The sequence below is a fragment of the Mustela erminea genome, chromosome 9 (genome assembly GCF_009829155.1).
Source record: "Mustela erminea isolate mMusErm1 chromosome 9, mMusErm1.Pri, whole genome shotgun sequence".
Taxonomy (NCBI): Eukaryota; Metazoa; Chordata; class Mammalia; order Carnivora; family Mustelidae; genus Mustela; species Mustela erminea.
This window is the reverse complement of record NC_045622.1, coordinates 15,063,446-15,085,308: the sequence shown is the minus strand read 5'-3', so window position 1 is coordinate 15,085,308 and position 21,863 is coordinate 15,063,446. Positions and strand designations below refer to the sequence as shown.

General features: G+C 56.0%; 2 protein-coding genes across 10 annotated transcripts; both read right to left on the bottom strand.

The window, feature by feature from the left end:
- Positions 1-324: 324 nt before the first annotated feature.
- Positions 325-4,929, bottom strand: PDZD3 (PDZ domain containing 3). 5 transcript variants are annotated; one of them, XM_032357735.1, is made up of 11 exons: positions 4,815-4,929; positions 4,399-4,429; positions 4,167-4,240; positions 3,625-3,833; positions 3,161-3,350; positions 2,917-3,053; positions 2,461-2,665; positions 2,064-2,260; positions 1,739-1,966; positions 1,394-1,594; positions 325-1,152 (listed from the first exon to the last, which is right to left on the bottom strand). In XM_032357735.1, exons 1-11 carry the CDS (start codon positions 4,828-4,830, stop codon positions 1,123-1,125), a joined length of 1,518 nt encoding a protein of 505 aa, XP_032213626.1. In that variant the 5' UTR covers positions 4,831-4,929; the 3' UTR covers positions 325-1,122. The 5 variants fall into 5 exon arrangements, with proteins under 5 accessions (XP_032213626.1, XP_032213629.1, XP_032213625.1 ...); XM_032357738.1 differs by having other exon boundaries at positions 4,167-4,304; positions 4,815-4,875; XM_032357734.1 differs by lacking the exon at positions 4,815-4,929 and having other exon boundaries at positions 4,399-4,695.
- Positions 4,930-5,336: 407 nt separating this feature from the next.
- Positions 5,337-17,028, bottom strand: NLRX1 (NLR family member X1). 5 transcript variants are annotated; one of them, XM_032357730.1, is made up of 10 exons: positions 16,908-17,028; positions 14,539-14,666; positions 13,911-13,980; positions 13,396-13,484; positions 12,241-12,860; positions 11,062-11,883; positions 7,881-8,476; positions 7,573-7,659; positions 6,595-6,846; positions 5,337-6,198 (listed from the first exon to the last, which is right to left on the bottom strand). In XM_032357730.1, the coding sequence occupies exons 2-10, from the start codon at positions 14,606-14,608 to the stop codon at positions 5,877-5,879; spliced, it is 2,928 nt and encodes a 975-aa protein (XP_032213621.1). In that variant the 5' UTR covers positions 14,609-14,666; positions 16,908-17,028; the 3' UTR covers positions 5,337-5,876. The 5 variants fall into 5 exon arrangements, with proteins under 5 accessions (XP_032213621.1, XP_032213620.1, XP_032213622.1 ...); XM_032357729.1 differs by lacking the exon at positions 16,908-17,028 and adding an exon at positions 16,507-16,612; XM_032357731.1 differs by lacking the exon at positions 16,908-17,028 and adding an exon at positions 16,495-16,584.
- Between the last annotated feature and the right edge of the window lie 4,835 nt (positions 17,029-21,863).

The window sequence follows — 21,863 nt, the reverse complement described above, 5'->3', positions numbered from 1 at the left end:
GTCCCTCCTCTATTTTATAACACTCATTACTAGTTCACTTCCGGTCACGTGGAAGGGGTCACCAAGCAATTCTCTAACAACTCTGTGGACACCAGCTGGGTATCTTACGATTTAATTCCATTCTGGCACTACCGATGTGAAGAGAGCATCCGATCCCACAGGCCTCAGGCTCAGTCCCACAAGACTGTCCCCACTTCAAAAGCCTGTGTCAAGTCCAGCTCGTCTCCTGGGCTTCTGACCCATTGGTGGAAAAAGAGGTTCCCACGACCCCCTCCTCAGGTTCCATCATCTTGCTAGCGTGACTCATAGAACCCAGAGAAACGGTTTACTCACTAGCTTCCAAGTTTATTATGAAGGACACAACTCAGGAAGAGTCAGGTGGCAGTTTTGCTGGGGGCAAGGCACGAGCATGGAAGCCTGTGTCCTCTTTGGGGGTGCCGCCCTCCCAGCATCTCTGTTTGGTTCCATCTTTTTGGTTTTTCATGGAGGCTTTATTTAGTATGGAGTCATGGTCCATGACACCATTGGTGGTTGGTGATTCATTCCACCTCCAGCACCTCCCCTCTCCCCAGAGGCCCGGCGTGGGGATGGGGTAGGCTGAAAGTTCCAGCCATCTAATCACGTGGTTGGTTTCCCTGGCAACCAGCCCCCCATCCTTAGGTGTTTTCCAAAAGTCACTTCCTTAACAAAGTTAAGTTTGGTTGAAAAGGGCTTGTTATGAGTAAAAGACGAGCACTCTTACTACTCAGGAAACTCCAAGGGCTTTAGGAGCTCTGTGCCGGGAAAGAGTATAATTTATTATAAATCACACCACTTGCTTCAGGCAGAACTCCATCTGTGGGACACAACTCCCAAAGCTCCCATAGGACTTCCTGTGGAACCAGAGGGCAGACCGCCCCCTAGTGGGGCTGGCTAAGACCTCTGGACACACCTTCTTCTGGGAGGTGGGCCCAAGGGAAGGGAGGGAGACCCAGGGCAATCCTGCGATTGGAGGTGCCCAGAATCCTAGAGCTGTCCCTTCTGGCTTAAAGAGCTGTCCCTTCTGGCTTAAAGGAGCTTCTCAGCTCCTACCATCACAAGCAGGAGAGGCCACTGGGCAGGTCTGTGCCAAGCAGGAGAGGACTATAGCAGCTCTGACACCGGAGCCCAGTCCTGAGCAGAGAGAGAAGAGAGAAGGTTATTCAAGGATGAGAAGAGTAAACATTTTCCCTGCGCCCACCTGCCCTGTCGTGCCCAGGAATGGCAGCGAGTTCCATGGGTCCTTCTGTCCCCACCTACCATGGCCTAACATCCCAACCTGCATGTCCCACACTGCTTCACCCTGTGGTTCCTTTCTCTGACTCCCTCTATCCTTCTCTAGCTGCCTGCAGTCCATCTGTCTCTTCTACCTTACCTCTCCAAACCCGGGGGGATTGCAGGCTTCCGAGCCCTGGCAAGACCTCGCTGCCAGCTTCAGGTGGAGCGGTGGCTCAGCCACAGCCAGCTGCTGAAGCTTTTCCAGGTCATTCTCTCCACCCATGGGATACCCGTTCACCTCCAGAATCACGTCTCCCATTTGCAGCCCTGCCTGGGCAGCTGAGCCTCCTAGCGTCACCTGGTGGCAAAGAGAAGGGTCACAGAACATGGGATACCATGGAAAAGTTGCTGGATTGTTCTAAGACCTCAGGAGGGAAGCAGATGAAGGCTCATCAGGAGGCAAATGATTGGAAAGACCCAAGGTCCATGGGGCATAAGTCACCTGGGAGATGAAGATTCGAGGCTCACTGGCCACACAGCTAAGTCGGAAGCCATAGCCACCGCCGGGCGCAGGGTATAGGGAGCACTGGCGGGAGCCGCCTGGGACAAGAGGCACGGCTGTGTCTTCAACTGGTAGGTCCTTGGTTTCAACCAGAGAGGCCGAGCAGGTTTCCTGCGGGGAGGCAGGAGCCTCTGTGCTCTCCAAGAAGAGAAGTGGGGATAAGCGAACCTGAAAGGAGGCAGATAGAACAGACCTGTAGCGTCTCCCTCGGCCTGATCCCTGCTCCATTCCTGCCCACACTCCAGCCCCCGCCCCGCACTCGCACCATGCTGAAGAAGCGGTCAGCTTTAGGGTCGACAACAATGAGGGAGACACAGGAGCCCTGCGCCCGGATCCTGGCCACCGTCTCCTCATGGCCCAGCCCCTCCACACTTTCCCCAGCCACAGCCACCAGCCGGTCCCCAGCCTGCATCCCGGCTTTCTCAGCTGGCAGTCCTGGGTCCACCTCCCACAGGAACTGTCCTGGGACATAAACATCCTCATCGCTCCTCCCCCAACCCCGGCACCACCCCAGGCCACTGTGGGCACACGGAGGAACTGATCCAGGGTGTACACAGGAGGAGGAGGGCGGAGGCTCAGGGCTGGGGTTTTCTGTGCACCATGTCGTGCTTGCCCACCCCCAAGCCACACCCTCCCGACCCATCTCTGGGGCTCCCACTCACCAGGGCGACCATCAAGACCTTTCTCCTCACGAAGCAGGAACCCAAAGCCCTGGGACCCTTTCTTTAGGTGCAGACGGCGGGGCCTGGTGGGCAGTGCCCAGCCCTCTGCCAGGGGTGCAGCCAGGGGCATTCCCAGCTGGCGACACCGTTCCTCCACCTCTGGCCCTGCCACCAGCAGGGTCACTTGGTCTCCACTCTGCCAAAGCTGTGGGGACCCAGTGGGGCATCAGCGTCAAGCACCTGGGTGGGGAGGGCAGAGGCAAGCGCTCCTCACAGCCCCAGGAGGGAGGCAGCAAGGTGGGGGAGAGCAGAGCCTAGGACCAATTGTCAAGGGAAGGGTGGCAGGAGGCAGAAGGTCAAATTCAGATGAGGTGCAGGGCGGGAGGAACCGGCTGCCTGAGGCAAGGATCTGGGGCCCAGGTGGGTGAGGATGAATGGGGAAACATACAGCCATACCTTCCTGCTGAGCTGGTGATAAGTGAACTTCTCCACGCTGACCCCGTTCACTTCCAGCAGCCGGGCCCCAGGGGGCACCCCTGCCCGCTCGGCTGCTCCTCCAGTGCTCAGCACCAGCCAGAAAGGACCCTGATGGCCTGCAAGCCAAAAAAAAAAAAAAAAAAAAGCAAGTTTCGGTCTGCTGTTTGCCCAGAACAGGACTGAAATCCCCCTCCTGACCTCCCTCCCGAGCCCCTAAGCTCACTGTAGGAGACACTGAAGCCAAAACCACCCTCGTCTTTCACTACGTGGCACAGTCGGGGCCGGACCCCAGGGCCGAGAGGAGGACAGAGGCGGGCGCCGTTCCCCTGCTGAGCTCGAGCGACATCATGCACGTGCTGCGCCAAGACGGTCAGCAGCACGCGGGGCCCGCTGGCCCGGATGCAGCGAACCACCTAAACCGAGGGGGCGTGGCATGAGGTGGGGCCCGCCCCTCCTGCCAACGCCCCCTCCCCAGAGCCTACATTTTACTTCCCCGGGATGAAGCTGTCTGGATACCTTCACTCAACCATCCCCACCTGGACAGCCCCAGATCCCGGGAGGCAGGGGAGGCAGAGGCTTGGGTAGTGCCCGCCTATAACCAGGGAGGGGCCCCCTTGGCTCCTCTCTCCCCGAGGTGCTGTGGAGCGTCCTTGGATTCCACAGGGAGACCCCCCGGCCCAACCTCACCACAGCGTAGTCTTCACATTCCACGACTCGGTCATTCACCCCCAGGATCCGGTCCCCTTCCCGAAGGCCCTGGTACTGGGCAGAGGTGCCTGGGTCCACCCTGCACACCACAGGCCCAGCCCTGCCCAGCTCCTGCAGGTGGAAGCCAAAACTCCTGCCTTCCTCTTTGCTCAGCAGACAGAAACGAGGCCGCTGCAGGCGCTGGAGATCTGAGGGGGAGGGGAAAGGCAACAGAAGAGGGGGAGGGAAGGGGATACGGCCCAAGTACAGGTCACCTTGACCTGGCCAACCCTGCCCTTGTGATAGGGCACCGGGCAGGCTTCTACCCAGTTAGGTGTTGGACGGTGAGACTAAATACCACGTGGGCAGAGTGGCTTGGACAGAAGAAAGCAGCCAACGCCCTCCTACCTCCAGGCAGTTACTCCCCACCAGGGCTGTTATCAGAGGGAGGCAGAGTGGAGTGGTTACCAAGGAGATAGAAGGCTTGAGGAGCTGTGGTATCTCTGGGGAAAGGGAATGATTGCCCAGGGCAAGGGGGTTACCGGAGGGGTCGAAGTCTTCAGCCAGAGAGAGGACTGGATTATCAATGCCCCACTTTGGGTTAAACTCAAACTTCCTGCAAGGAGGCGAGGGATGCAGGTAGGAGCGAGCTGATGACATCTGGACTCTGGTCCCAGCCTCTACTTGAGGGGCGAATGGCAGCTGAAGAGCCTCCCCACCTTGGAGTCCCTCTGCTCCCAGCCCCAACCCTTCCCAGCACCGCAGGGTACTTACCGAGCTGTTAAGGAGGCTGTGTCCCGGAGGCCTGCTGTGCAAAGAAGGGATGAGGGGAGGAGGGCTGCATTCTCTCCCCACCCCGACTCCTCTTCCAGGGTCATTAACTAAAAGGACTCAGGGGAACCCCCACACTCAGGGCTTGCTCCCTCCATTCTGCTCCAGAAAAATCTTCCCTTCCTCTCCCCTCCCTTCTCCTTCTAGTCCCTGGCACAGAAATCTGAACATAGCAGGACAGGGCGTGGACCAGGAAGGCAGACCTCTCCACTCACCTCTTCTCTCCTAACTTGAGTCTATTTGCCTTAGGTCTCCAAGTCACAACATCAAGTACACTCTGGTCCCCGAAGCCTCTACCTCCCACCCTGCCCTCTCACTGCCCTAAAGCCCCCACTGGAGGATTTCTCCCGGCCTCCTACCTGTAGCTGCCTCCATAGTTGGACCAGCGACCCAGCGCTCAGGGTAGGGACAAGGTTCATCAAAACCAGCTGACCCTCCCACCAACCCTGCCACGTCCCGCCTCCTTAAAGACACTGCCTTAGAAGCAGCAGGGTAATGGTTAACGGGAGGACAGTCTTATCCTCTGGGGAAGTCTGTGTGTTCCTCCTGCCCCCATTCCTGGGCCCCGGACTTCCTCCAGAGACTCTGCTGCTGTCCCAGCTTCTGCTCTGGGCAGACAAAGGCAGATGGCTTGCTGGTCACTATAATTCCGAGCCTGGGATAAGTGTTGAAAAAGGTGATAGGGGTCCTAAGGCCCAGCATGGCCTCCCCCCAACCCCCAGGATTTTGTTCATGCCCCCCACCCCCCGCCTCAGCCCTCACTGCCTCTGAACCTAGTGCCGGAGAATCACCGGTAACAGAATGTGGTCAGTAGTTTACCAGAACGACCAAACACAGTACCCTTTCCTGAAAGCACCAGGCAAGGAGGAAGCCACAGTAGATGGAAGACACAACTTTTTAATGGAAGCAAGGCACTGCACAGGGCCCTTGGAGCACCTGAGCACAGGTAGGGTGGTGAGGAAGGAGGTGTGAAGGGGAGAAGGCACCAACACGATTGGAAAGTGGCAGGGGGCATCTTGGGCGTCCTCGACAAGCAGCAAGGCAGAAAGGACCTGCCCTCCGACAGCGGGAAGGCTGCACCTTTTGGCAAACGCGATTTAAGAAGTGCGCCCCCTGGTGGCACAGTCAGACGCTCCGGAGAGTGGAGAGGCAAGGTTGGTAGTGCGCCAGGGCAACTGTCGGCTTGAAGTCTTTCTCAGTCTTCCTCTTGAATGGAGAGGCCTGTTTCATCACCCTGGAAACTCCAGACCTGGAAGCCACGGATGGACTTGCCCCAAGACAGCAACTGCCACAGGTGTGCTCCTCCCTTTACCTCCAGCCCCAAAAGAGTCTTTCTGGAAGTAGTAATGCAAACCAGGAGGCCACAGAGGGAAGGATCTTGGGGCCAGGGGTCACACCGCTAGGTGACTGCTGCCCCTGCTTCAGGTTCCAGAGCCTCCCAGCTGCTCCAGGAGGACCCTGACCTCACCCTCCACTCGCAGCAGCTGGGCCTTGCGCCAGGGGTTAAGGGTGGCCCCTCGGCTGTCTTCCAGATCACGAAGTAGAAGGTCAAGGTGGCGGCGGACGCGGCCCCGATCCCAGCTGTTGAGGTTCCGCTGGACTTCACTTAGGATCACTGACCAGTACTCGGACACTGCTGTCCCCTCTGTCAGCGACACCACGACCCGAGCACCCCCTTTAGCAGTGCCACCCAAGTCCCGCAGGGCCTGGCGGCCCTCTGAGCTCAGCTCATTGAAGTAGAGGCTGGAAGAGAGAGAAGAGAAGATACCGCTCAGCGGAGCTCTGAGACAGAGGAGAGGGGGTATGGGGCAGAGCGGAGAATTCTCATAACTCATCCCCTGGCTATGGAACTTAATGGGGCAGGTGTCTGCAGTGAGCCAGACATGGGGGCGGTGGCCAACAGGGGGCAGGGATGACATCTGAATTCAGCAGGACCAGGGACAGTAAGATGGGGCCACCAGGATCCTAAGAGAAACGGTAATAGGGGACCAGGGCAGGGTAAGGGCCAATCACAGATGGGCAGGTTGGTTCAGAAGCTGGTCCACAATCGTTAGAAGGCAAGGAAAGAGGACAAGCCCTACCACAGGAAAAAACCAGTGGAGACCAGGAGCTCCCGGCCAGGGTGGGGGCCAGACTTACTGCAGCAGCTCCAAGGAAGGGTGGTCCCGGGCGGCTTGCGCCAGGGCCAGGGCCGCCGTGTCGCCAGCGCCGTTGTAGGCCACGTTCAGCTCCTGTAGCTGTCGATTCCGGTCCAGCTGGGCGGCCAGCAGCTGCAGGCCCTCGTCCCCGAGGCCCGTGTGCAACAGGGACAGGTGCGTCAGCGAGCTGTTCCCCACCAGCCCCTCCACCAGCTGGGCCACACCAGCCGCCGTCAGCGGGTTGTTGGACAGCCTACAGCCACATGCACCCCAAGGAGATGAGGGCCTGTGGCAGGGCTTGCCACAGGACTTGCCTCGGGACTTGGACCCAAAGCACACACAGCCTGGGGTGGAGGGGAGCCCGGACACAAAGAAATGTGGGGGATGGGGGAAGGGAAGGAAGAAGCAGGGGGTATGGCACACTGCAGGGGTGGGAGAGCCGGGTGGGAGACGGCTTCTCCTCCTCCCTTGACTCCCCACTCTTCATGGTTACTATTCCTCCTCTTCCTCCTTTTCTTACCTCCCACGCAGAGGCCCCTGCCCCAGGGCCCTCCCCCTTCTCATTCACCTCCCCTTCCTCTAACCTAGGAATTTACTAGGAGCCCAGGCTTCTGGGCTCCTAGTAAATCAGCCAGCACTTTGGAAGCATCTACTGAGCACCCAGCATTAGGGTCATCCTTTCAAGGCAACAGGGAACATTCTGGAAGGGCATCAGTGGCACTGTTACCAGGCAACCAGCCTGGGTATTATCCCACCCCCCGCCAGCACTGGGTTTCTGAGCACCTATTCCTGGAAGCATCGTTCATCTACCCTGCTGTTTGCACTGGACCTGGGGAGAGGGGGCGGGCCAGGGTCTAGGCTCCCACCCCCTCTACCACAGCATGGGTGGACCAGTGGCAGGCCTGAGCTCACCCTTGACCTCAGCCTGCCACCAGGATGGGGGGGAACCTCCCTCCGGCTCTGCTCCCGAAACACTTACCGCAGGGTGGTAATTTGGCACTGGTCATGCAGCAGCAGGTCCCGGAGGACACTGCAGGCTTCGGGGCCCAGGCTGTTGAGCTGCAAGCTGGAACAGGAGGTGGTCGGAGGGGAGGGGAGAAGCAAGGAAGGAGCTCAGCATGGAGCCGGCCCACCCACGGTGCCCTCCCTCCCACTGCTCATCACCTCCACACATACAGGACTTCTTCATCCCACCTTTTGCTCCTTCCTCCCCACCTCTGGCCTCATTAGCACCTTCTCTTCCAGCCTCTTCACCCGCAACCCTCTCCAGCCTTCGGGGGTCCTCACCCCAGCTTCCGAGCACGCAGGAAGACAGGCATGAGCGTGTGCAGCCCGGCGGGGTCAAGCTGACAGGAGGCCAAGTTCACCTCGTCCAGCGCATGCCTCCCGCTGCCTAGGACGGCCGCCACCACCATGCACTTGACGGGTGTCATGCGCACCCCCGCCAGGTTGAGCTGACGCAGGGAGCTGAGCACCTCGGCGGAGAAGCGCTGATTCTGGAACTCGTAGTGGAAGAAGAGGTGGTCAAGGAGCTCGGATGGGGGAAGCACCTGCCGGCCCAGCTTACCCAGCTTCTTCTTGATGGCCTGGGCATTCTCCAGGGCATCCAGGGTCTTGATGGGACAGCCGAGCTGAGCCAGCACGGCCCGGTTTTGTGCGGAGAGGAGCCCCCCCATGAACATGGGGAAGAGCTCGAAGACCTCATCCTCGGGAGGCTCATCTGGGTGCCGCCGCGGGCCCTCCACGCCCAGGATACTGGCACCCATCTGGTCTAGGACGTCGTCGTTGTAGTAGTCCTCCTCTCGGAACATCTCCAGCACCATGGCCTGGGCCACGGCCTCACGGCTCTTACCAACCACACGCCCAAACACTCGCGGCACTACCTGGGAGAGCACACAGGGAAGTTGCTGTAGCCTCGCGCCTCCCGCTCAGCCTTGGAAGCTCAGCCCAAGGGGCAGCTCTCCCTCCCCGCTCCAGCCTCGCCATCCCTCTCAAACCCACAGTACCATTTGTCTGATCACATTACGCCCCCCCCACCCCCATAGCATCTGCTGTGGCTCCCCACTGCCCACGTGGACTAGAAAACGGGTCATGATTTGGCCCCAAATGGACCTTTCCAGACTCCCCTCTTAACACTTACATCATACCCTCGTCATACCCTCAGGCCCTTAGGAAATTCTTTTTCCCCAAACGCCCCTTACATTGGCAAGCCCAGTGGTAGGAAGGAATTAGCATCTGCCATGCCTTTTGTTCCGTACCAGGCTAGATGCTGTGAAGACACGCCCACCCTCTGCACCACCGCAGTCATCCCAGCAACGATGACTGGCTTCCCTCCTGCTCTTTCCAGGCCCTGCAGGATCTGGCCCCTGCCAGCCCCACTGTCTCCTTCTACAGACCTCTCACACTCACGCACTCTGCTTCTGTGCTTTCAGCTTTTCTCATTATTAGGATTTTTTTTTTTTTCGACAGTACCACAGTTCTCTTTCTTCAAAGCTGTACTCTTCCTGGGGTGTTGTCCCCCCCAATTCTTCTCCCAGTAGTAGGGGATCAATCAATCCTCCAGGGATCAGAGTAAATGCCCTTCCTGTAGAGAGATTTTCCCCTCTCCCCCCCCACCACCAAACCAGCTCCCCACTTACACACCTTCACAACACTAGAATTTGTCTCTCCAGGCCCTTAGCACACCTTTAAATTACATGGTTATGGTGACCTGTTTGTGTTCTTACTGGAGGACCAGAAAGGGCAGAAACCCAGGGTTCTCTTCACTGTTTCTTCCTCAGACTCTAACACAGTGCCTGGCACACAGCAAGGGCTCAAATACTTGTTGGAGAAATTAATGTTTGGGTTTGGGACATCAGCTCCCAGCCTGGGGTTGGGGCTGAAAAGCAAGAAGGGGCCCAGACCTCTGGCAAGGAGCCACGAGGCTATTTTGTGGTCTCTTCTCTAATGACTGACTGGTTTTGGGTTTTGTTTTTTGTTTTGTTTTGTTCTTCACATTTTATAGGTGAGGTTCCTGCCATGGAGATTCAAGTGCTTCTCTCTCAACAGTCACCTGGTGACAAGATGAGGAAATGTCACGTGGTGAGGGGGATTCAATAGGGCTGAAGAAACAGATGGGACTAGTCCTCTGCTAGGCAGAGCTCCCTCCCAGAGGGCCTGGAGCTGTGGTGCTAACCATGGGGTGAACCCTGTCAGGAGACCACAGCCTCTTGCCGTGATCCAGAGCATGCAAGCCCGGTGTCAAAGGGGTGGGCTGGCCTCAGCAATGGCCATGCCCCCCATCTGAGGCAATGGTGGCAGAAGGGGTAGGCTGCCTGAGCCTGTTTTTGAGGTTTAACAAACATTGAAATAGAAACTTCCTATGTGCCAGGTCCTGAGGATGAACACATTTAACCCTCATATTAGACCCATGATATACATTGTATTATCCCCATTTAACAGATAAGGACTCGGAGGCACAGAGAAGTTAAGTAAGTTGTCCAAGATCACATAGCTAGGAAGCGGCAGAGCCTGCATTTGAACCCACATGGCTGGATTACTGAATCCCTGATCCTAACCCTATGCTTTGTTGCCTATAAAAAAGGAAAACTTGTTAAAATTTTGCCAGCACTGACCAGGGCTCTGCTGCCTCAAGACGAGCTAACGAAACATTCCTAGAGAGGACCAGGGTTACCTAGCAAGGCACAGAAGCTGAACAGCAGGTTTGGCTGAGAGAGCACAGGGTTCAGAATCACAAAACTAGGATCTGGACTCAGATCCTAGCTCTTCTACTATCTGAGTGACCTTGGACAAATTACTTAGCCCCTGTGAGCCTCAGTGTCTTTATCTAAAAAGGAATCATAATATTTCATTTATGAGGCACTGAGAGACATTACTGGAGGGTGCCTCCTTCCTCTCCTCAAAACCCTAGCGCATCCTCCCTGTTCAGAACACAGTCCCCGGGCTTGTAATTGGGATCCTGGAGCAGGCCTGCACTATCCTAAGCCAATTACCAATGCCATTTATCCTCCCGGTATAAATGAATAAAATGGCATCTGCTTTATAAACCTGTCTCTGGTGATTTTGTTAGGATGAGTCATCATTCCCAGAGTCCAACCACCTCTGGGAGAACAGATACAGTGGAGTTTCTGGGGCCCGCAAAGCAGAGCACAGACCCCAGACTGTAGCAACTCCGGCCTCCCGCCGACAAAGACAAGGAGAAGAAACACAAAAAGACAATCGTCATTAGGGTCACAGGACTGTGTGGAAAGGCCTTGCATCCTCCTCCCACCTCCAAGCTCTGCTCAGCCTGTGGTTTCTCTCTCTCCCTCCCTTTTGTCTCAACCCCATGAAAAGCCAGATTGCCTAAATCTGAAACCAGGGTCCGGAAGACGGCTATGCAGGAAGTAGCAGTCGCCTCCTGGGAGGGGAGTAAGGGGTGAAGGAGGAATACGGGGGCGCAGACAGCCTGGCGTGCTTGGGCTGTTACCTTGAGCAGGTTGAAGAGCAGAGGCAGGGCTCGCAGGGGCAGAAGCTTGGCCACGATGCCCAGGACCAGACTGACGTCCTCCCCGACACGGCCCACGAGCTCGGCCACCTCCTTGCCCACCCGCTGAAAGGTCGTCTTCCGCAAGCCCAGCACGATGTAGAGGGCGGCCAGGTACTCCTGCATGGCGGGCACGGTGAACACAAAGGTGCCCCGGTGCCCTGGCTCCACGCATGGAGCCAGGAAAAACCGCAGGGCATCCCGGCGGAAGACATGCAGCAGCTGGAACTCTTCCTCCGTCTTGAGGCCGGCTTCCAGGCAGCCACGGACGTCGTCTTCGGAGAAGTAGGTCTTGCGGGAGGACACCCCCTCGTAAGCCAACTTGCCCATGGTCCGGGCGGCGTAGGCCATGAGGGACAGGTTGGAGGGGTCAGTGCTGTCCAGCGTCTCCCCACTGAAGTTGAGACGCAGGAAGCTGGTGTAAATGCTGGTTAGGGTCTGCCCAGGCGGCGTGGGGGCATGCAGGAAGTGCAAGGTAGCACACACCAGCCAGCAGTAGGAGGGTAGAAAGCAGGCGGCGGCGATCTGGTGGTGCCCCTCCAGGTTGCGGGACAGCATCTCCACCAGACTGTCCCGCTGAGCCAGCGTGGCCGAGATCCCTGTGCCCCCGGCGCCTGTCCCACAGTCCGGCTGGTTGAGGCGGAGCTGGAAGTAGAGCTTCTGCAGGTTGGTGTCCGAGAAGCCACAGATCTCGCCATAGCGGCCCACGTATTTGCTGGGGATTCGGCCCACGGCAGAGGGCCGGGTAGTCACCAGAATGCTGGCCTGGGGAACACCCGGTTGAGGGTTAGGAAGGACCTCCGCATCCTGACTTCCTCACTCCTCGGAAAGCCCCCGCAGACCGAGCGTCCGAGGATGAGGGTGAGCATCATAATTCTATGACTGAGCCCCAGCAGGGACCCCGGGATCTAATCTGATCGGGACAGCTCCAGGACGGAAGGAAACAAGCTCAGGGAAGTTAGGGACTTGCTCAAAGACACACAGCAGGGATGTGGCGGGGTAGGTCTGAACTGATGCAGAACCAGTGCTCCCACACCAGTAAACACGTGGGCTGGGGACACCAAAGTCCTTAGGGGACAGGTCAGGGGCAGCGGCGGCAGGGTGGGCGGTGAGGACACTCACCTCGGGCAGCATGTATTTGCGCAGCAGGTTGACAATGATGGCAGCTGGCGCCTCTGGCTTCTCGGGGTCACTGCAAAGCCCTGTCCCCGCCAACCGGAAGTCGAGGTTGAGCCGCTCCAGGCCGTGCAGGACAAAAAGCAGGCGGGACCCAGCAGCAGCCATCAGAGGCAGGATCTCCTTCAGGGACGTGTAGCGCTGAGCCACAAGTTGGCACAAGGACGCTGGGGCAGAGCCCAGGGAGGACAGGTCCTCGCAGGAGAAGGGGACAAGCAGCTCGAAAGCCGGCAAGCGCCCGTAACACCAGTCCAGGACCATCTTGCGCACCAGCGTGCTCTTCCCCGTGCCCACTGTCCCGTACAGCACCACTGTCTGCACCCGGCGCCCACAGGCATCGGGGTCAAAGAGCTGGGACAGGGACAGTGGGGGGAGCCCAGCGGTGGGGTGTTGGTGCTCCAGCGCCAGCTGCGCCGGCGGGCGGAGCAGCTCATCTGGGGTGCTCTCGCGGATCACAGGGTCTACGTGGACCGTATCCAGTGCAAAGGTTGGGCCAAACTGGCGCTCTTCTCTGGGCAGCCGGCTGAACCACTCAGCCAGATTCCGGCGGTGGCACTCAATGGCTTCTGGATGGGAGGCAAGGGGAATGGGTCAAGGAAAAGGGCAGGAAGGGCAGGAGCTTAAGGCTGGTCAGGCCACAGAGCAAGATGCAGCACCAGGACACAGAGACCCAGGATGGGGCTGCGTATATAGGACTCTCCCAGGAAGTTTGGAAGCCCCCATGGCAGAAAGGAGCAATCCAAGAGACCAGAAACACCAAACCTGGGTTGAACGGTTATGTGGTTGTGTGTGCAATCTCCACTTGCCTGTTAGACCCAGTTTGTTGAGAGTCAGGATGATGTACCCCTCCTAGTGCTTTGTACATGGCAAGCGTGTGGGTGTGCACTGCACAAGTGTTGCAGGAAGGGAGACATGGATGGGTGGACAATGGGGCGACAGGGGAGGGTTTGCCCACTGATGGATGATGGCAGTGGATCCTCTATGCCTTCTTCTTCCTGCCTTCTTCTCCCTCCAGACCCAACGCCCAACCTCCCCATCCCCTGCCCCTGGGATCCCAGCCAGCCCCTCCCCTCAGGCCAACCGAGCAGTCAGTCCCTTTACCCGATGCAGAGATGCCCTGGAACAACTTTCCACGGCTTCTGGACGTAGGACTACTGCCTGTTGAGCTTCCACGGTGATGTACAAAGGCCCTAAGAGCAAGGAGAAGGAATGAGCTGGGGCTTGGCTCCTGGGCTCAGCCTCTGGACAGGCTCAAAGCCCAGGCCCATCTGAATTGCTGGACTTCTAGCTTTCTGAGATCTAGGCGTGACTCTGGACATCCAACTTGAAAGCCTTGTCTGACTCTCATACTCTTCCCGGGGACTGAGGTCTCGCCCCCTGGAACTCAGGCTGGCCACTGCCAGGATCCACCCATTTCCCCCCCCAGATCCTCCCTCTGGCTGCCCACTGTCACTTACACTGTAGATAAAGTAAACCAACTTCCTCTGAGGCCTGGAAGCTGACTCTGTACCCTCCTCACTCCCAGAAAACCAACCTCACCCCAGGGGGTGGGAGTCAAGTTCTCGCCAAGTCCTGACCCTTCCCAGGCTGTGCCCAGATGTGTCCTGAGGCCTCACCTAGGGAGCCCAAGGGGCAGCTTCCCTTTAAGGGGCCAACTCCAGTGGATCAGGAAGGGGATTCGTTCATCTATACAGAGAAAGGGAAAGAAAGAAAGAACATTCAGATCCCACCCACATTTCCCCACCGACACACAGACTTCACATCTATGTCAAATCTCCCGTCACTTGTTCTCATCGCATCATGTACTGCCCCTTTGTAGCAGTTACCATGCAATTTTATATCTCGTGTGATTATTTGATTAACATTCATTTCTGCCCTACCCCCCTCCACGAGAGCAGGGACCACATCTGTTTTTATTTATAATTACATACTTAGAAGTTAGCACAAGGTCTGGCACATAGCATGCACTTAATAAATATTTGTTGAATGCAAAATGAGATCAGACAAGTGATCCTAGACTTCAAGTAGCTATGGGGACCCTTAAGATCATCTAGCTTGACTCCCTTAGTTTAGGATGAGGAAAAAGTGAACCTCAGGCAGGTGAGGTGACTTGCCCAAGGCCAGCAGCATGTGAATGGCAGAGCTAGGGCCAGAACACCTGGTGTCTGGATCCCTGCTCTCTTGAAGACACCATCTGGACTCTGAAAGGAGAGGCAGAAACAGAAACCCCTGCTTCCAGCTCACCTGCAGACTGGAGCGCTCCTCCCAGACCAGAGCCCCACGAAGCCCTGGGCAAATAGCGGCCCCACCTCATGGTAGGGAAGAAGGTCAGAGCTCAGGGCAATTAGCAGGCCACCTTCTGTCCTGTTCCTCTGCAAGAAGACTTGTGTGAAGGGACCATACACACACACATACACACACCTCCCACCCCTACCTCCTTGTGAGGCTGCAGAAAGGTCTTCCTCCTCAGGGAGCATCGGCCTTTTCTTAAATGTCAGCAGTGCCAGTGCCCTGGCCTTGCTGGCCTTCGGACTGACTCCCTCTCCTATATCCCCCACTTTCCGGATGCCAATTTATCTCCTACCACCTCTGTGTCTCCCGCTGAGCCTCCACAGCTGCCTTGCTCCTGAGTCCCAGCCCCGGTGCCCTGCTGCTTTATTTAGGTGTCCTTTTTTTTCGCTTGGCGGCCAGCAAGCTCAGATGAGTCCTATGTTCATTTTCAACGGCTTTTCTGAACCTACATTTTCAAGTAACAATTATCCACTCTCCTCTGTGTTTTCTTCCCCCCAGCTATCAGGTCCTGTTAGCTGAGTTTTAATGATTTTATCATCTTATCTTCTCTGTGACTTTTATGTCAGATGCCTTTGAGGTTGGCATAAATAATAAATAAATGAAAGAATGAACTTCCTACTTGACATGTCCACGTGGCTATCCTGCCCATGCTTTAAACTCTGCACATACACTCCTCACCCACCTCCCCTTTTTGTTCCTTTACTGCCTATCTTCCCAATCACACATTTATACTAGGAACCTGAGCTCTTGGTCTTCAAACCCTTTCATGCAGCTGCAACAGTCCTACTGATCCCTTCTCCCAGTGCTTTGCCAGCCTGGTCCTACTGCATGGTCCTATGCCCCTCCTGTGCTACCTTAGGCCCTCTGTGGACTTCTGGGGACCCTCTGTCTCCTTCCCGGCCTCTGCCTTCAGTCTCGCCCCACCCCATTGCAATCCCTCACTGCCCCCCATCACCTCCCTAAAATCCTAGGTTACCTGTAGCGTCCAAACCCCCTGCCTGCCCACACAAGCTATTTTTTGGAGTTTGCCCCCAACCTGTACTTCATTTGCCAGACTCCCCAAATTCATGCTTACACTTTACTGACTTTGTTTATACACTTGGACTTGGAATGACCTTACTCCCCTATCAGAATGCTACACAATCTTTTAAGACCCTGCTCAAAGGCCCCCTCCCTCAGGAAGTCTCTCCTGATGCCCCTTACACAGAGTGCTGCTATTTGGCACCTGGTCTCCACGGAGAAGTGGCTCCTCAAGGGCAGGACAAGCTCTAGGAAAATCGGCTGCCCTGAGCCCACCCGCCAGCAGGACCAACCAGTGGAGGGGCTGCGGCTCCAAGCAGAGGTCCCAGAGGTTGGAGAAAGGTGAAGAGAGGGCCCTGGGAAGCTGGGAAAACCAGCTCAGTGGGATCAAACCGGCTCCCTGGCCACTGCTCAAGATGGGACTCGCCGCGGGGCTCCTGGGTGGCTCAGTGGGTTTAAGCCTCTGCCATTGGCTGGGGTCATGATCCCAATCTCCATTGGCTGGGGTCATGATCCCAATCTGGGATGGAGGCCCACAAAGGGCTCTCTGCTCAGCCGGGAGCCTGCTTCCTCCTCTCTCTCTCTGTCTGTCTGTCTCTCTGCCTACTTGTGATCTGTCAAATAAATAAAATCTTAAAAAAAAAAAAAAAAAAAAAAAGATGGGACTCGCCAAGCGGGTGGGGCGGTGGTGAAGGCAATTTCCCAAGTCACCGGAGCTCAGCGGGCCAGAGAGGAAAGGAGGGGCGCCGCAGGAAGGGTGCAAGGGCTGTGCTCCCAGGGGTCCAGAGCTCCCCTCCCCCTCCACACACGCACAGACTGGATCCCAAACAGCTCTCCCCGTTCCCGCTGGCGTCGGGGCCCAAGGGGGGAGGCGGCCGGCATGGCCACCGCTCAGCGCACCCGTTCGGTCCTCCGGGTCCGGGGGCGAACTCCCCGCTGCACGCGCGCTCCGAGCAGCGGCCCGGTAGGGGGCGAGGGGCGGCGGAGCCGGTTGGGCCTTCCCCCGCGGCTGCCGGCGTCTCTCGCTTCCTCCCAGAGGCCCCGGCGCCGCGCGTCCCGCCTGCCCCGCCCGCCTACGCGGAGCCCGGCCAGTGCTTGCAGTCCGCGCCCGCCGCGGGCAGCGGGGAGGACAGCCTGCGCGCTGGCGACCCGCGGAGGCAGGGCTCGGAGACCGGGGCGGGGATTTCACGGGCTGTCCCCGAGTCGCGCCCGCCCTCTGGGGCCGCAGCCCTCGATCCAGGCGGGCCCCGCCGCGCCCAGCGCCCTCCGCAGGTGACCCCGCGCCAGGGCCAGCCGGTTACCTCCCGTCCCGGGCAGGGCTCGCTGCTCGGCCCATTGTGCAGATGGAGATGCTGCGGCATACAGGGGTGACCTGACGTGCTCAGGATGACCTGAGGTGCCCGGGGTTGACCTAATGAGGAAATGGCAGGGCGGGAACTAGAGTCCCTGCCTGGGTCCTCCTACCTCGGCACCTCTCCCCCCGCCCCTCCTGAGCCACCTACCGGTCCCCAGGACACTCTTCCCGCGGTGCCTCATCACCCCCTCAGCCTACCTCCTAGCAGAGATCTGAGTCAAGGCCTTGTTGGGTCCTCCCTCCGTACCTGGAGCTCTTCAGACCCCCAAACCTCTGTGTGTGGCTTCTGGTCACTTTGACCAAGAAAGGAGCAAAAATGGGGCTGAGGGAGAGTTCCCACCCCAACCTGCTCTTCTTGTCTAGCACCCAGTCACGGCCTAGCCCTGGGGCTTCCTGGTCCCCAGAGCCCTCACCCTCATCCCTCTGCTTCCACACAGGGCACACCCAGGGCCCACGTCACCCATGGAACAGCCACCCACCGCCCACAGCCAGGGCATGCCCCACATGCAGACATAGGTGTGTAGTGTGCACTGAACAGAGGTGTGCAGTGGGGAAGCTGTAGAGAGGCACCTCAGGGCAGGGCTGGGAAGAGGGCTTTGTGATCTCTACTCCCCATCCAGATTGAAGACAGAGTTGATATTTCGTTCACACGTGAAGGTGTGTTCATTCAAGGAGTTCCTACTGAGCTACCGGTAGAAAGGTATGCAGGGGGTGCCTGGGTGGCTCAGTTGGTTAATCAGCTGCCTTCGGCTCAGGTTGTGATCCCAGTGTCCTGGGATCCAGTCCATATCGGGCTCCTTGCTCCACAGGGAGCCTGCTTCTCCCTCTGCCTCTGCCTGCCACTCTGTCTATCTGTGCTCACTCTCTCTGACAAATAAATAAATAATTTTTTTTTTTTTTTAAAGAAAGAAAGGCGTGCAGGGTCCAGACCGTAGCTTCCCTCCAGCCAAATGATGGTCCTTCAGAGGCTGATGGAAGGAAGCCTTTGGAAAGGCTGGCAGAGGAAGCTACTGATTCTGGAAGAGCAGGTGACATTTGAATTGGATCTTAAATAAGTCTGGGAAGGGGTGGGCCACAGAGGGCAGGCACGACTCAGGGGGACAGCCCAGGAAGTTCCCACCCTGGTCCTGTTCCCTGTGGATCCCAGCTCCTGGGTGGCTAGAGTTAAGCATCTGCCTTCAGCTCAAGTCACGATCCCAGGGGCCTGGGATCGAGTCCGGGGATCAACTCCTGCATCAGGCTCCCTGCTCCTTGGGGGCCTCTGCCCCTCCCCCTACTTGTTCTCTCAATCTTTCTCTCTCTCAGTAAATAAAATCTTTAGGGGCACCTGGGTGGCTTAGTCAGCTAACGCCTGCCTTTGGCTCCAGTCATGATCCTAGGGTCCTAAGATCCAGCCCAATGTTGGGCTCCCTGCCCTGTGGGGGAGTCTGCTTCTCCAGCTTCTCCTTCTGCCTGCTGCTCCCCCTGCTAGCACTCTCTCTCTCTCTGACAAAGAAACAAATAAAAGCTTTTAAAAAAAAATAATAATAATAATAATAAAATCTTAAAAAAAAAAAAAAAAAGAAAAGTCTGGGTAGGGAAGGGCATTTCCCAACAATAGGGGGACGTTCTCATTTTAACAGAAGCTCTGAAAGGGGAGGAGAGGGGAGAGAGATAGAGCAACGCTATGAATGGGGTCTCAAGGAGACATTTCAGACCTGAGGGTCTTCTAGGTTCACTCCACTTCCCTAGCCATGCAAGACAGACAGGCCTCCGGCTACAGTTACTGGACATGGCTCAGAGCAAGCAGTTCCCCTCCCCGTCCTCAGTGGCTTTGACAGCCATGGAGGCTTTATTAATAACATATAATTTGGCCTCTTGCAGACAGAAGGACTGTGAGTCATGCTGTGGGCATGTGCTCTGTCATCTGACCTCAAGATGGGGCATCGGGTCCCATAGACCCATAGCATGGAGAACGGCCCGCATCTTCCCTGTCCTCCAGCCCCTCGCACAGGCCCTGACACAGAGGGTGGCTACAGGGAAGGCAGTGATCTCTGAGTCCTGGGGGGTCTGGCCCTCAGGGAGAGGGGGCCCATTTCAAAGCATGCCAGGCCTGGGTATCTGTGCCACACCTCTGTGGGCCGATGGGGCCGGTGGGAAGAAATCGCAGGGGCCTCCCAGCGGCAGGAGCAGTGTCTGGAGCACTTGCTCAAGTCACTTTTCCAAGCCTTGGTTTTCTTCTCTGTGGAAGGAGGAAATGATAATACTCATCCTAGCAACCTCTTGGGGTTATTGCCTGAATCCAAAGAGCTTTCCCTGCAAATGCAAGAGCCACTCTACAGATGTTCTCTGTGCCTGGATGGCCTTTGCTGGCTCCAGAAAGGCTGTTTGTCTCCTCTTGTTCCCAGGGGCACTTGCAGAAGTGTGAATTTATAAATGTTTTCCTCTTTTAGGAGTATTTACATTTTGAAAGAGAAAGTAAAGAGGAAGAATCTTAAGAAAGATTACTTAACGGTGGAATTTTGTGCCCATGGCCTTTAAGCCATCTGCAGGCATCACTGCAGAGACAGGGTGGCTCCCGGAATCCCCCCGAAGGAGCTAGAGTTCCAGAAGTTACTACTCTGACTTCTTCCCACTAGCACCCTAAAGCCCCCATGAGAAAGCCCATCTCCAGGCAGACACCCCACCTGTAAAAGATGGGACCCTCATCTAGCCCAGGACACTTAGCTCTGCGTGCACTGCTAGTCAGGTGGAGGCCACGTCCCCCCTTCAGTCCCCAAGCTTCAGGATCAGTAAGGAAGAGGGTGAGACAGTGCGCTGCTGCTCCTTGGGTCATCTTGCTACCAGCCTTCAAGGACTTCTGGACAATTGCTTGCTCCAAACCTAAGACCACCAACCCATCTGCAGTCCTGGTGGCCAATGGCTTGGCCCTGCTAATGGTGACCTCGAGGGTGAGAGAAGAGAGGAAGAAAAAGAGAAAGCTGGGGTAAGCTCAGTGAGGTCCCTGCCATTCTCCTGCTAGAGCTTTGGCTCCAGGATCTTTCCTGGTTCTCACTGCCTTCCATGACCACTGACTATAACCCCCACTATGGGTACAACCAGGGCTCCGTGAATTCTGAAGACAGAGACGTGTATCACTCCGCAAGAACAGACCCATGCGAAGATCGGATAGTCACACGCAGAAGAATGAAACTGGACCATTGCCTTATACCACACACAAAAATAAACTCAAAATGGCTGAAAGACCTAAATGTGAGACAATAATCCATCAAAATCCTAGAGGAGGGGGCGCCGGTGTGGCTCAGCGGATTAAGCCTCAGCCTTTGTCTCAGGTCATGATCTCAGGGTCCTGGGATCAAGCCCACATCGGGCTCTCTGCTCAGCAGGGAGCCAGCTTCCCCCTCGCTCTCTGCCTGCAGCTCTGCCTACTTGTGATTTCTGTCAAATAAATAAATAAAATCTTTAAAAAATCCCAGAGAAGAACACAGGCAGCAACCTCTTTGGACTAGGCCACAGCAACTTCTTGCTAGACACTTCTCTAAAGGCAAGGGAAACAAAGGAAAAAAGGAACTATGGGATTTCATCAAGATAAAGCTTTTGCACAACAAAGGAAACAGTCAGTGAAACCAAAAGACAACTGATAGAATGGGAGAAGATATTTGCAAATGTCTTAACAGATAAAGGGCTAGCATCCAAAATCTATAAAAAACTTAATCAAACTCAACACCCAAAGAATGAATAATCCAGTCAAGAAATGGGCAGATGTCATGAACAGACATTTCTCCAAAGAAGACATCTAAATGGCCAACAGACACATGAAAAAACGCTCCACATCACTCAGCATCAGGGAGATACAAATCAAAACCACAATAAGATACCACCTCACACCAGTTAGAATGGCGAAAATTGGCAAGTCAGGAAGCCACAAATGTTGATGAGGATGCAGAGAAAGGGGAACCCTCCTACACTGTTGGTGGGAATGCAAGCTGGTGCAGCCACTCTGGAAAACAGTATGGAATTTCCTCAAAAAAGTTGAAAATAGAACTACCCTATGACCCAGCAATTGCACTACTGGGTATTTACTCCAAAGATACAAAGGTAGTGACCCAAAGGGGCACATGCACCCCAATGTTTATAGCAGCAATATCCACAATAGCCAAACTATGGAAAGAGCCCAGATGTCCATCAACAGAAAAATGGATAAAGAAGATGTGGTGTACACACACACACACAAACACACACATGCACGCACAGGACTATTTTGCAGTCATCAAAAAGAATGAGGGGTGCCTGGGTGGCTCAGTGGGTTAAGCCTCTGCCTTTAGCTCAGGTCATGATCCCAGGGTCCTGGGATTGAGCCCAGCATAGGGCTCTCTGCTCAGCAGAGAGTCTGCTTCCTCCTCTCTGCCTGCCTCTCTGCCTATTTGTGATCTCTGTCTGTCAAATAAGTAAATAAAATCTTTAAAGAACGAGATCTTGCCATTTGCAATGACATGGATGCAACTAGAAGGTATTATGCTAAGTGAAATAAGTCAATCAGAGAAAGACAATTACCATATGATCTCACTGATACGTGGAATGTAAGAAACAAAACAGAGGACCATTAGGGAAGAGGACCATTAGGGAAAAAATGAAAAAAGACCAAACCAGAGAGGGAGACAAACCATAAGAGACTCTTAATCATAGGAAACAAACTGAGGGTTGCTGGAGGGGAAGGAGATGGGAGGAATGGGGTAAGTGGGTGATGGACATTAGGGAGGGCATGTGATGTAATGAGCCCTGGGTGTTATATATAAGACTGGTAAGGGCATCTGGGGAGCTCAGTTGGTTAAGCATCTGTCTTTGGCTCAGGTCATGATCTCAGGGTCTGGGGAGCCTGCTTCTCCCTCTACTGCTGCCCCTGCTGTGTCAAATAAACAGATAA